We start from the raw sequence: 12149 nt of genomic DNA, 5'->3' as shown, positions 1-12149 counted from the left end.
TTGTCTTTCACTTTTCCTAACAAAGTCATCTAACGTCTTCAGGGCTAATTACCTACCTCGATGTTGTGGAATGTAGTGATTGAACCTGAAAACATTCATGAGGATCGGTTACAATAGTAGTTAAAGGAATATTGATTTATGGGATTAGGAGATTGCTTGTGTGACACAATAGCTGCATTACCATTAGGTGACACCTAGTGGCACTACAAGCTAACAATCTGAACACAGTGCCAGCAATTGTCTGAATACTGTACTTGTGTAGATTATAGCTTGTGCCTTTGATTTGAAGCTGAATCGTAGGCATTATCAGGATAGAAAAGGATTATTCAATCCAATTTTGAGTCACATGCTGTTGCTTGTTGCACTGATCTAAAACCAATTCCATTTTGGAGGAACCATTCTCTCCATGACACCCTAATACACCCCATCCTTCCAAGGGATCTTTCCATGCGATCACAGAAGGTGTAATACTTGCCCTTTCACCACCTCCCTGTGATTCCCTCAGAATTGTAAATCTCTTGTTAGCACCCAGATTGAAATTTAGGTTTGATAGATCATATTTAAAAAAAACACTTCTTTCTCTGAAACAAGCTGCTGTTCTGCAGATTTGGTTTTAATAATATAACAGAAGTTTACTAAGCAAATGTAAATTAGAATAAACCAAGCTATTAATGTATAACACAATTGAAAGATTTTGAAGCACAGTAAAATTAAAAAATTCCAACTATCCCAACAATTATTCCTGAACTTCTCTATCACATCTAAGAATTTAACTTAATCCAATTCGTGGTCTTGTGAGTCTGATGGCCTCTTTTTTTACATATTTGCATAACTGAGCTTTGACTTTGTCAACTTCAAGTAACTCCTTTAGGGTTCTAATTAAACAGTTCAGGACTGAAACTTTCACACCAAAACCCTCACACCAAGCCAACCTGTTTTCTAACTTTTATGAACTGACTTCTTTCTCTAATATAGATTATTCCATACATTCAACGTCTAGCAGGACTTCTGTAAACAGAAACAAATGTTTTCCAAGCTTCGGGGGCTTTCCCCCAAGTAAAAAGGAAATTAATTTCCAATCCTTCTAATTGAAAGCAATTAGATACTCTTCAGTGTTTATTTCATTCATGATAACATAACTGTAACTCTTGGTTTGTTGTCTGTGAGAATCCAGCAATGCTATTATTGTTTAGGTTACTTGATGACATCACTGTTTCTGGACACCGGAAATGCCCTTCAACAGATGCTAAAGTCAAAGGAAAGCGGACATCTACACTAATTCCAAATCTTTGAGGTCAGCAGAGTGTAACTATTCTGTTAGGAGAAAGTGAGGTCTGCAGATGCTGGACATCAGAGTCGAGTGTGTGTTGCTGGAAAAGCACAGCAGGTCAGGCAGCATCCGAGGAGCAGAAGAATTGACATTTTGGGCCAGAGCCCTTCATTATCATGGTGGAGTGGAAGGTGAGGTGCGATTTATGCAGAGGTTTCACCCTACCAACCTCCTCATAAATCATATCATCCGCCGACATTTCCGCCACCTACAAATGGACCCCACCACCAGGCATATATTTCCCTCCCCACCCCTATCCGCTTTCCGGAAAGACCGTTCCCTCTATAGCTACCTGGTCAGGTCCACACCCCCTAACAAGCCACCCTCCCCTCCTGGCACCTTGCCCTGCTACCTCAAGAATTGCAAAACCTACGCCCACACCTCCCCCATTACCTCCGTCCAAGGAGCCTTCCACATCCATCAAAATTTCACCTGCACTTCCACATGTAATTTATTGTATCCGTTGCTCCCAATGCGGTCTCCTCTACATTGGGGAGACTGGACGCCTCCTTGCAGAGCGCTCTGCGAGAACATCTCTGGCACACCTGCACCAATCAACCTCACCGCTCTATGGCTGAACATTTCAACTCCCCCTCCCACTCTGCGAAGACATGCAGGTTCTGGGCCTCCTCCCTCACCAACCGACATTTGGAGGAAGAATGCCTTAACTTCTGCCTCGGGACCCTTCAACCCCAGGGCATCAATGTGGACTTCACCAGTTTCCTCATTTCCCCTCCCCCCACTTTACCCCAGCTCCAACCTTCCAGCTCAGCACGTCCTCATGACCTGTCCCACCTGTCAATCTTCCTTCCCACCTATCTGCTCTACCCTCATCTCTGACCTATCACCTTTACTCCCACCTCCATCCATCTATTGCACTCTTAGCAACCTTCTCCCCAGCTCCACCCCCATCCCATTTATCTCTCCATCCCCGAGGCTCCTAGCCTCATTCCTGATGAAGGGCTCTGGCCTGAAACGTCGATTCTCCTGCTCCTTGGATGCTGCCTGACCTGTTGTGCTTTTCCAGCAACACAGTCTCGACTGTAACTATTCAGTTGTTGACAGAGAAATTCAGGCCAATGAATTGGGATTCTTAGATTATCAACACCTAGCAGGTCTTCCCATTACATCTGTACATTTCTTCCTCCACTGAAAATACATTACTTCACACTTCTGCAAATTAACTTGTGTCTGACACCAATGTGCCCATTGCACTAATCTGCCAGTCTCTTCCTTACCTCTATTACAGCCCTTTTGTTCTTAAATTGATTTTCACGCTGTTGTTAAATTTTGAGACCGTGTTCCTAATATCCAAGTGTTTGATCCACACTGAGAACAATTAATCCAGCACTAACTTGTGAATCCAACTGAAACCCATCTGTCTCATCTCCTTGATTTCCGTTACGCCTCCTCTTATATTGTCTGCTCAGATTTTTCCATCAAGCTCCTTAAAGACAACACAAACTGGCTCCAAAGAGCTACAGATGGGTAAAGATAAGGACTCACAGAGGTGGAGATAATATTAGCATTGATGGAGGATTGGTTAATTGATCAGAGACAGAAAGTAAGGATAAAAAGACACTTTAAGGTTGAAAGGCTGTTACGAGTGGATTGGCACAAGGATCAGTCTGCAGCCTCACTAATTACAATCTAGATTGATGATTTAGATGAAGAGATCAAGAGCATTGCATCCAAATTTGCTGTTATTACAAAGAGAGGTAGAATTTTAAAAATCACACAACACCAGGTTATAGTTCAACAGGTTTAATTGGAAGCATGAGCTTTCGAAGTGCTTCGAAAGCTAGTGCTTCCAATTAAACCTGCTGGACTATAACCCGGTGTTGTGTGATTTTTAACTTTGTACACCCCAGTCCAACACCGGCATCTCCAAATCATACGTAGAATTGTAAGCTGTGACAAGGACACAAAAAGGTTGCAAAGAGACATGCAGAATATAAATAAGTGGCAGATGGGGTATGCTATGGGGATATGTGAAATTATTCAATTTGATCATAAGAACATAAATACATGATTTAAAAAAAAGATACAAAACTTATAAATGTTGATTTTACAGAAACTTGGACGTAATTGTAAATGGAACATAGGAAGTTTGAATGCAAACATTTAGGAAGATAAATAGTATGTTGTCCTTTATTGCAAGTGGATTGGAATACAAGAATATACAAGTTTTGCTGCAATTTACAGGGATTTGGTCAGGTCATACTTAGAACTGTATTGTGTTTTGCTCCCCATATTTAGGAGGCAACATAGATAATTTTCTCAATTGGTTCCTGAGTGAGACAGCTGCCCTATGATGAAAGCTGAGTAAATTGTGTATACATTCACGGGGGGTTCAGAAGAATGAGGAATGATCTGATCAGAAAATACAAGATTTTGAAGGGTCTTGATGGGATAGACAGTAAATATAAGATCCCTAGCTGGGGAAGCTAGGATGAAAGATAAAAGACCAATATTTTAGAAATAAGATGAGGAGAAACCTCTTCTAATTGTTGCTCAAAATATTTGAATTACCCACAAGCTTGGGGCGACTATAGCTCCTTGATGCTTTCTCCTGTGGCAATGCCTTGACTAACTGGAGTTGATTTGCCACCAATCAGCTCCTATTTTCCTGTAGTATAAATAACTATGATCATCTGAAATTTGGCATTCCTGCATTGTCCTGATGAGTGCAAGATGAAAAGCTTCAGCAACATATTGTTGAAAAAAGTATGCATACATAACATAATCAGAAAATTTAATGAAATGAGATCCTCCTGCTGAGATCATGTCCCCAACTCAATAAACAACTTCATACCTGGAGTTGGGACACTGCTAATAACATCTTCTGCCTGGTCTGCAGCACCGAGGAGGAGGAGGAAAGTGCCGAGTTCATTCCCTGCTGCAACCACTGGATGTCCTTCCACATACAGGAAAGCTAGACAGAGAGAGAGAGCGAGTCACAACAAAGCCTCCAATTAAATATTGGGAAAACACAATTGTAGTTTTCAGACCCTGCTGCAACTCCGTTCCCTAGCTATTGGCACTATTCTTGATCAAAGCTATTGCCTGTGGCTGAACCAGGTTGTTCACAAACGCCATGCTCTATTCAGTATCACTGGATTAGTAATATTCAGGGGACATGAGTTTAGGACCCATCTCTAAATTTAATTCACAAGTGAAAACGATGAAAAGGAAATCTAGAACTGAAAGCTCGTCTCAGTCATGGCACCTCAAAACCATAACTGATTGTCATAACAAATCAATTGATTCACTAATGTCCTTTCAAGATGGAAATCTGCCTTCCTTACTTTGCTTGGCCTATACGTGACTCCAGACTCTTAACTGTTCTCAAGGTCTGGGTAACAAATGTTGACCTTACCAGTGACTCACAAATACTTTGAATTAAGAATTTGATAACAATGCTCCAGCACTGATACATTGACAGAGGGGCCTGACCCTGTCCAGGATATAAGAAAGCAGCTTCATACCTTTGAAAACCAGAGGAATTCCTGCATGTCGGAGCCAGAACAGGCGCTGTCGATCTCAACAATTGGGATTTGATCTTCATTTGTGACCAGAATGTTTTCCTTGTAGAAAAAAATGGCAGCCAAATAAACACCCCTAAACAAATAAAGACAAGACGTTAAAAAACTGGGTCTGTTAATGTCAGAGCCACAGCAAACACAAGTGGGCTGTTCTGAGGTGAGATTGAATCTGCTTTCACTGGGTGACCCAGAATTTATTGCTCTCTGTCTTTCCTGTGCAGAATAGATGCCCCAGCACCAAAGTGGTGACATGTTTGTCTACTTACTTGCATTCCAGAACTTAGATATCAGACCTTTATCACTGTCCGTTGTAGAAGTAGAAAGTAAATTAAAATGTACCTGTAAGTGAAGCCAGGGACAATAGGAATGCTTCTGACAAATTTACAGCAGTAAATTTGAATAGTTAAACACTGGTGGCTAATGAGCTGGATAGGCAGAGTGCAGACACATACTTTTCCAGTCAAAGTGTTATTTCTAGATCACACACCACACGTCAGTACCACCAACTATTTGCTTCCGATATTTACATATAATTCTGGTCAAGCTCTCACCCTATTATCCCTTAACTAACATTTGGCATCACATGTTCCCTAGTTCCATTTGGTCTCAGACATCTATGTCACAGCCTATTCAATAATAACATCATGGTTCCCTTCCACTGATTTCCTCTTGTTTGCCTGCTTGAACTTAAATTGCCCCATCCCACCCAATCATTCCTCCCATCTGATCACCCCTCCTCCTAATTTCTCCCCTTCCTCTGTCTGTCACCCTCCTTTGGCTGTCCCCTACTTCTCGACCCCTTCTGTTCTCTTCATCATCCCTTCCTTCACACCACTTTCTCCTAATGGTTCTAGTCAGGATCAGTCTTCTATCTCCATCTCTCAATTTCTCCTTCCTTGCCCAGTTCCACCTTTTCGATTGCTTATCTCTGTGTCATATCCCTTCTCTCTCCTAAGGACCCTTGTGCCTCTCAATCCCCCCTCCCTACACCAATAATCCTCCATTCCCTGAAGGTTGTTGTATACTTCTCAATTTACATGTTATTCAAGGCCCATTGCCAAAGAATTCGTAGAAAGCAGATGGTTTGTTTTAGACTCACCAGAATGATTGTGGAATGGCAGGATTGTCATTTTAGGAGAGATCAGGCCACAAAACCATCATACCATACAATATGCAAGCAGAATTAGGCTATTTAGCCCACTGAGTCTGGTCTGCCATTTGATCATGGCTTATATGTTTCTCAATCCCATTCTTCTGCCTTCTCTCCAAAACCCTTGATCCCATTACTAATTAAGAATCTATCCATCGGTCTTAAATACACTCATGACATGGCCTCCACATCTTTTTGCAGCATAGATTAACCACTCTCGGGCTGATAAAATTCTTCCTGATCTCAGTTCTAAAGGCTCATCCCTTCACTCTGAGGCTGTGTCCTCAGATCCTAGTCTCTCCCACTAATGGATACATATATTCTAGCTCCCATCCACTCCAGGTCTCTCAGTATTCAAAGTTTCAATGAGGTCCCCTGTCATCCTTCTAAACTCCAGCAAGTACAAACCTAGTTTCCTCAATCGCTCCTTATATGCACTTCAGCCTCGAGATTATTCTTGTAAATATCCTCTGGACCCCCTGCAAAACTAGTACATCCTTCTTTAGATTCAAGGCCCAAAACTGCTTAAAATATTCCAAGTGTGCCTTACACAGCCTCAGTAGTACATCTCTGCTCTTGCATTATAGCCCCCTTGAAACGCATGTTTACATTGCATTTGCATTCCTAACTGCTAACGGAACTGACATGTTAACCTTAAAAGAATTCAGAATTAAGACTCCCAAATATCTTTGTGCTTCACATTTCCAGAGCCTTTCCCCATTCAGAAAATACTCTATTCTTCCTACTAAAGTGCATAACCTCACAATTTCCCACATTGCATTTCACCTGCCAATTCTTTGCCACTTTCCTAGCTTGTCCAAGTCGTTCTGCAGCCTCCCTGCTTCCTCAACACTACCTGTCCCTCCATTTAACTCTGTATTATCTGCAAACTTTGCAACAAAGCTCTCAGTTTCTTTGTCCAGACTGTTAATGTAAAATGCGAACAGTTGTGGTCCTAACACTGACCCTTGGGGATTTTCTGGCTGCCATCTTAACAAAGACCCCTTTATTCCCACTCTGCCTTCTGCCAGTCAGCCAATCTTCTATTCATGTCAGTACATGGCCCCTAACACCATGGTCTCATTTTATTTGGACTGCAATTTCCCCTCTCACATGGTCAACAATGCCCTCCAGGATATCTCCTCCACTTTATGCACCTCTGCCTTTGAACCCCAATCCTCCAACAAGGATAGAACACACCTGGTCCTCACCTTCCACACCCACTAATCTCTGGATATAATGCCTTATCCTCCACTGTTTCCGCCACCTACAACTAGAGCCCACTGCAAAGCTGTATTTCCCTCACTACCCCTATCAGCATTCAGCAGAGACCACTCCCTCTGCAACGCCTTCATTAAGTCCACACTCCCCATCAACCCACCCCTCCACTCCAGGCACCTTCCCTTGCCACAGCAAGAGGTGTAAAAACTGCACCCACACCTCCGCCATCACCTCTGTCCAAGGCCCCAGAGGATTCTTTCACATTTGGTAGAGATTTTCCTGCCCATCCAAACACCTCATCTACTATGTCCGTTGCTCTCGATGTGGTCTCCTTTACATTGGGAGACAGGATGCCAACTCGTGGAACATTTCAGGGATCATCTCTGGGACACATGCACCAAACAACCCCACCGCCCTGTGGCTGACCACTTCAACTCCCCCTCCCACTCTTCCAAGGATATGCAAGTCTCGAGCCTCCTCCACCGCCAAATCCAAGCCACCTGATGGCTGGGGGAAGAACCCCTCATCTTCCGCCTTGGGACCCTCCAACCACACGGCATCAATGCTGATTTCATCAGTTTCCTCATGCCCTCTGCTCCCACCTCATCCCAGATCCAACCCTCCATCTTGGGACCACCCTCTTAAACTGCTCTACCTGTCGATCTTCCTTCCCACCTGTCTGCTTCGTCCTCTCCACCAACCTATCACCATCAACCTCCACCTCCATCCACCTGTCTCCTTCCCCGCTACCTCACCCCCACCCTCCTATTTATCTCTCAGCCCCCTTCCCCCGCCCACATTCCTGATGAAGGGCTTATGCTCGAAACTCTGACTCTCCTGCTCCTCGGATGCTGCCTGACTTGCTGTGCTTTTTCCAGCATCGCACTTTTTGACTCATCTTATTTAACAGCCTCCTGTGCGGCATCTTGTCACAGGGCTTGAGGAAAATCAAATAGATCATGTCCACTTGCTCTCCTTTGTGTAACTTGCTTGTTACCTCCTCAAATAATTCTTACAGATTTGTCAGGCATGACCTCTCCTTGATGAAGCCATGCTAACTCAGCCCTATTTTATGATGCACTTCAACGTACTCTGCAATCTCAACTGGACCTATATTCATTGGTAGAATAAAAGAGAATCTCATTGAAATACAAGGTTGGACAGACTGGGTGCAGGGATGACGTTCCTCTTGGCAGGAGGGGGATTCTGCAAAGGGGTCACAGCCTCATTATATGTAGAAGGTCACTTGGGTCTGAGAGGAAGAAAAAATTCTTTACTCAGATGTGGAATTCTCTACCACAGACGTCAAGTCACTGAACATATTTAAGAAATAAATAGATTTCTACACACTAAAAGGGTGTAGGGATATGGGAGGAGGGTGTCGGATATAGGATCAGCTTTGACCTGCTTCTATTTTCTAATATTGGGTTCTTCTACCTGTACCCAAATTCAGTTCACACCAACTGGCCTGCGACATTCAGTTTCAGTCCCAGTGAGTAGCTCAGATGCATGGACTAAAGTTGCCAGCTTCAACCCCAGGGCATAGGCAGATTTTCAGTTTGCCACTCAACACGTGTCATAGAAAATGCTTTAATTACTTTCCCACAGATGTTTGTGGAAATAAACGTGTTTGCTTTCTATAGGAAGCAGCTGACCTGCAGCAGGCATCAAGTTGAATCTCCCCTCCCCACAATTCATAAAGGAAGATACCATGGTTATCGATAAAATGTTACAGGATATGGTGTGGGACGGGGGGAGAAATTAATTCTCTTTGTCATCCTCATGACACTATACAGGTTTATGTCCTATTCTGATGGTGTGATGGGATGTGTGTGACATCAGTGCGGAATGGTGTGGAAGCTGTCCTTTGATTGGAGAATGACGTCTGTTCAGGGTCACGGGTCTGTGCTGCAGGGCTCCATGTGACTGGACAGGCCAATTTCCCACCCGCAGATCTCTGGGCACATGGCGGAGGACATTCCACAAGGAAGTGAGATTCAGGAAGGGAGATATGCCTCCTTCTGCTACCACTCTCCTTCCTCATTAAGGACTTTGGACTCAAAGCTCACTGAACAAATTGTAACTATTTTGAAGGACTGGTAGTGAGGTCTTCCAAGTCATTAAGGTCAATGGGGCTGCATTTCAAGGACTGCTTCAGAGTATTGTTGAAGTGTTTTTGTCCTCCACCGGTGGAACTCTGGACATTAGAGAGTTAAGGAAATGCAAGCCAGAGGAGAAGATGTTCTTTGCCATCCCAGCACAATGCTAAATTCATCATTGTTAATTTTGTAGAAATTTCACTTCCATATTTATGGAGCTGACCTCAAAAGGTACACTAATGTCCATGGTGCTGCTAATCCCAGTAAATGAAAGCCTATTTAGCAGAAGCGGCACCACGCAAATGCTTTCCTCAGGATGTGTTCAGAATGGAAGTACATAAGAAACAGAAGCAGGCCATTGAGACTCTCAAGTATGCTCATCCATGCAACAATGATCATGACTGACCTAACTCGAAAGCAATTTCCCATCTAATCCCCACAATCGTGGATTCCCTTCATGTGGAAAAATCAATCGACCTCCACCTTCAAAACAGTCAACGAGTGAACACTTGTGGGTCATTTTAAAACTCCACTGATGAGAAACCCAGGGGGAGCTGGGTTTTACATTTCTAAAAATATTCCTCTCCATTCAGAAATAGGAAACCAGTGTTGAACCTGATCCTGTCAGTTAAGGTTAAAATTACCACATTTATTTCTGGTAGCTGGCTCTCAATCCATCTCAGACCAACAGGATGAAAAACCCCTTTTCTCTCTTTGCTTGCCTGAAAGGGTGTCCCTGTAAAATGAGCTCAGCTGAATCGCAATCCAATTCACACTCAACAAAACCCACAGAATGGGATTAGTGGTATTGTACGTTAGAAGAAAGTGCTCTTGTCCTGTGCTTTATCAATTGCTTTCTCTTTCAAACTGACTGCAGTTGGTAACTAAAAACCCTGTCGCACTACACACATATATACCTGAAGCCTCAAACCCTAGCCTCATTCTCCCCAAAGGCATTAACTTCCAAGCTCTTCATTCTATTTATCCCATTCCACACCCAGCACGCTGATCATTTTCCTCAAGGAAATTCACAAAGACAGTGCATCAGCTTGGGTACAATGGCCAGACTCACCTCTGCAGGGTCTTGACAAACTTGTTTGTGTTTTGAAAGAGGTACTTGAGGCTGCGAGAGACTGACAGCTTCTTACTGGGTGTGTGAACTGTGCAGGTTTCTGGAAAAGATAACGTGGAGGTTTAGCTTGGGCTTTATAGTCAGAACTCAGGCAACATGGCCAAAGAGGGCCGACAGCAAGCTAATCCCTTCAAAAAGAACCTGGAAGTAATGCTGTTTATTATTCTGCTATTAACACTCACCCTGGGCCATTGATTTGTCTCTTTGGTACTACCATTACTAATCTTTCTGCCTTTTGTTCCATGACATCTTTGACTCTCAACATCTACTTTATTCAACAGTTTCCATTTTATTCTTACCCACTCCTCCAATTCAACAGTATAAAACCATTACATTTCTACTTCCCTGCAGTTCTGAAGAGTCATACTTACTGGAAATGTTATTTCCATTTCTCTCTCCATAGATGCAGCCAGAACTGCTCAACATTTCCAGTCTTTTAAGTTCCAGCTTTAATTTTGGATTTCCTTCAGTATTTTACTTTTATTACTATGGAAGTATGTCAGGTTGAGAAAAAGACTAGAGAAAATAGAGTTTACTTGTTACCAGGGGACTCCTAAACTGTGGTTTTTAAATTCACTCACGGGGTGTAGGCATTACTGGCTGAACAAGGATTCTTTGCCCCAGTCAGATCACGGGATGAGATTTTGGGAGTCAAGACAGCAACAGCAGAGATAGAGTTTGGATCGAGTTTTGATGGCTATGAGGTCTCTTTAAATCTGTACCTTTTTTTCCTGTTGGGGGGGGCGGGGGGTTGGATAGGGAAATTTTCTGTTCGGACCTTGTCTGGTCTACAAATGTCTCCAGACCAACAGCATTATTGTTGACTCTTAACTGCCTCTAAAATGACCTATCAAGCCACTTGGTTCAAGAACAATTAGGGACGAACAACATACGTTAGTCTTGTTAGTACTGCTTGTATCCCATGAAAGAAAAAAAAATTAAAAACAGCAATCTGTGTCAACAGTCCAGTCAACTCTGAGCCAGCACGTTTTGTAGTGCTCAACTATTCTCATGACTGTGATCATGAGTTTTTTTTTGTAATGGTTGTGCATCACAGAATTTCTTCAACCAACATCAATCACTTCAAATTACATTTAGGTTTCAGGTTATGAGACTTATCAAAACTTTTCAGTGAATGGATAAGCAGCCAGATAACACATGCAAAACTGCCCACCAAAAGGTCGGTGTTGCCATCTCTGGAAAGTGCGACTGGGGCAATGGTCTGGTGCAAATCTCATATCTATCTGTTTGTCTATCTATCTGTTTATTTATGACAGCCTGGTAACTGAGCTATGCTCACTGTTCTTGACTGGTTTAGCTTGTGTGTGGCATCAGAGTAATCACTGAAACTATTAGAAGCTGAGCTGCAAGCATGATTGCAGATATCTTTTAGAATCCCTTATAAATAAACCTACTGCATATTTAGAAAATCATGTACCCTCTGAGAGGTACAGCATATACAATAGTAATCAGTCTTTGATGGACACTGTTTCTCACAGGGAACTATTCCAATTTTGGATCTGGCTGTTGATCAACTCATTTAGCGTAGGGAGGTCACACATAGGATCTTCCTTGATAAACGCCAGTAAGACAGTGTACTTGTCAAATAATTGTCAATCCCAGGGGGCATGAGTTTCATCTGTATATGGCTACTGTTGTACAAAGGTTTACA

At 42.9% G+C, this 12149-nt stretch overlaps 1 protein-coding gene across 1 annotated transcript in view; it reads right to left on the bottom strand.

The window, feature by feature from the left end:
• Positions 1–12149, bottom strand: part of LOC140489216 (ankyrin repeat and fibronectin type-III domain-containing protein 1-like) — a 164433-nt gene that overhangs the window by 19745 nt on the left and 132539 nt on the right. The window contains exons 11-13 of the mRNA XM_072588518.1: positions 10418–10517; positions 4819–4951; positions 4146–4265 (exon numbers count right to left, since the gene is read on the bottom strand). Coding sequence (XP_072444619.1) covers positions 4146–4265; positions 4819–4951; positions 10418–10517 — 353 coding nt within the window. The remainder of the gene's footprint in view (positions 1–4145; positions 4266–4818; positions 4952–10417; positions 10518–12149) is intronic.

The sequence above is a fragment of the Chiloscyllium punctatum genome, chromosome 18 (assembly GCF_047496795.1).
Source record: "Chiloscyllium punctatum isolate Juve2018m chromosome 18, sChiPun1.3, whole genome shotgun sequence".
NCBI classification, from domain to species: domain Eukaryota; kingdom Metazoa; phylum Chordata; class Chondrichthyes; order Orectolobiformes; family Hemiscylliidae; genus Chiloscyllium; species Chiloscyllium punctatum.
This window is presented reverse-complemented; position numbering and strand designations above follow the sequence as displayed.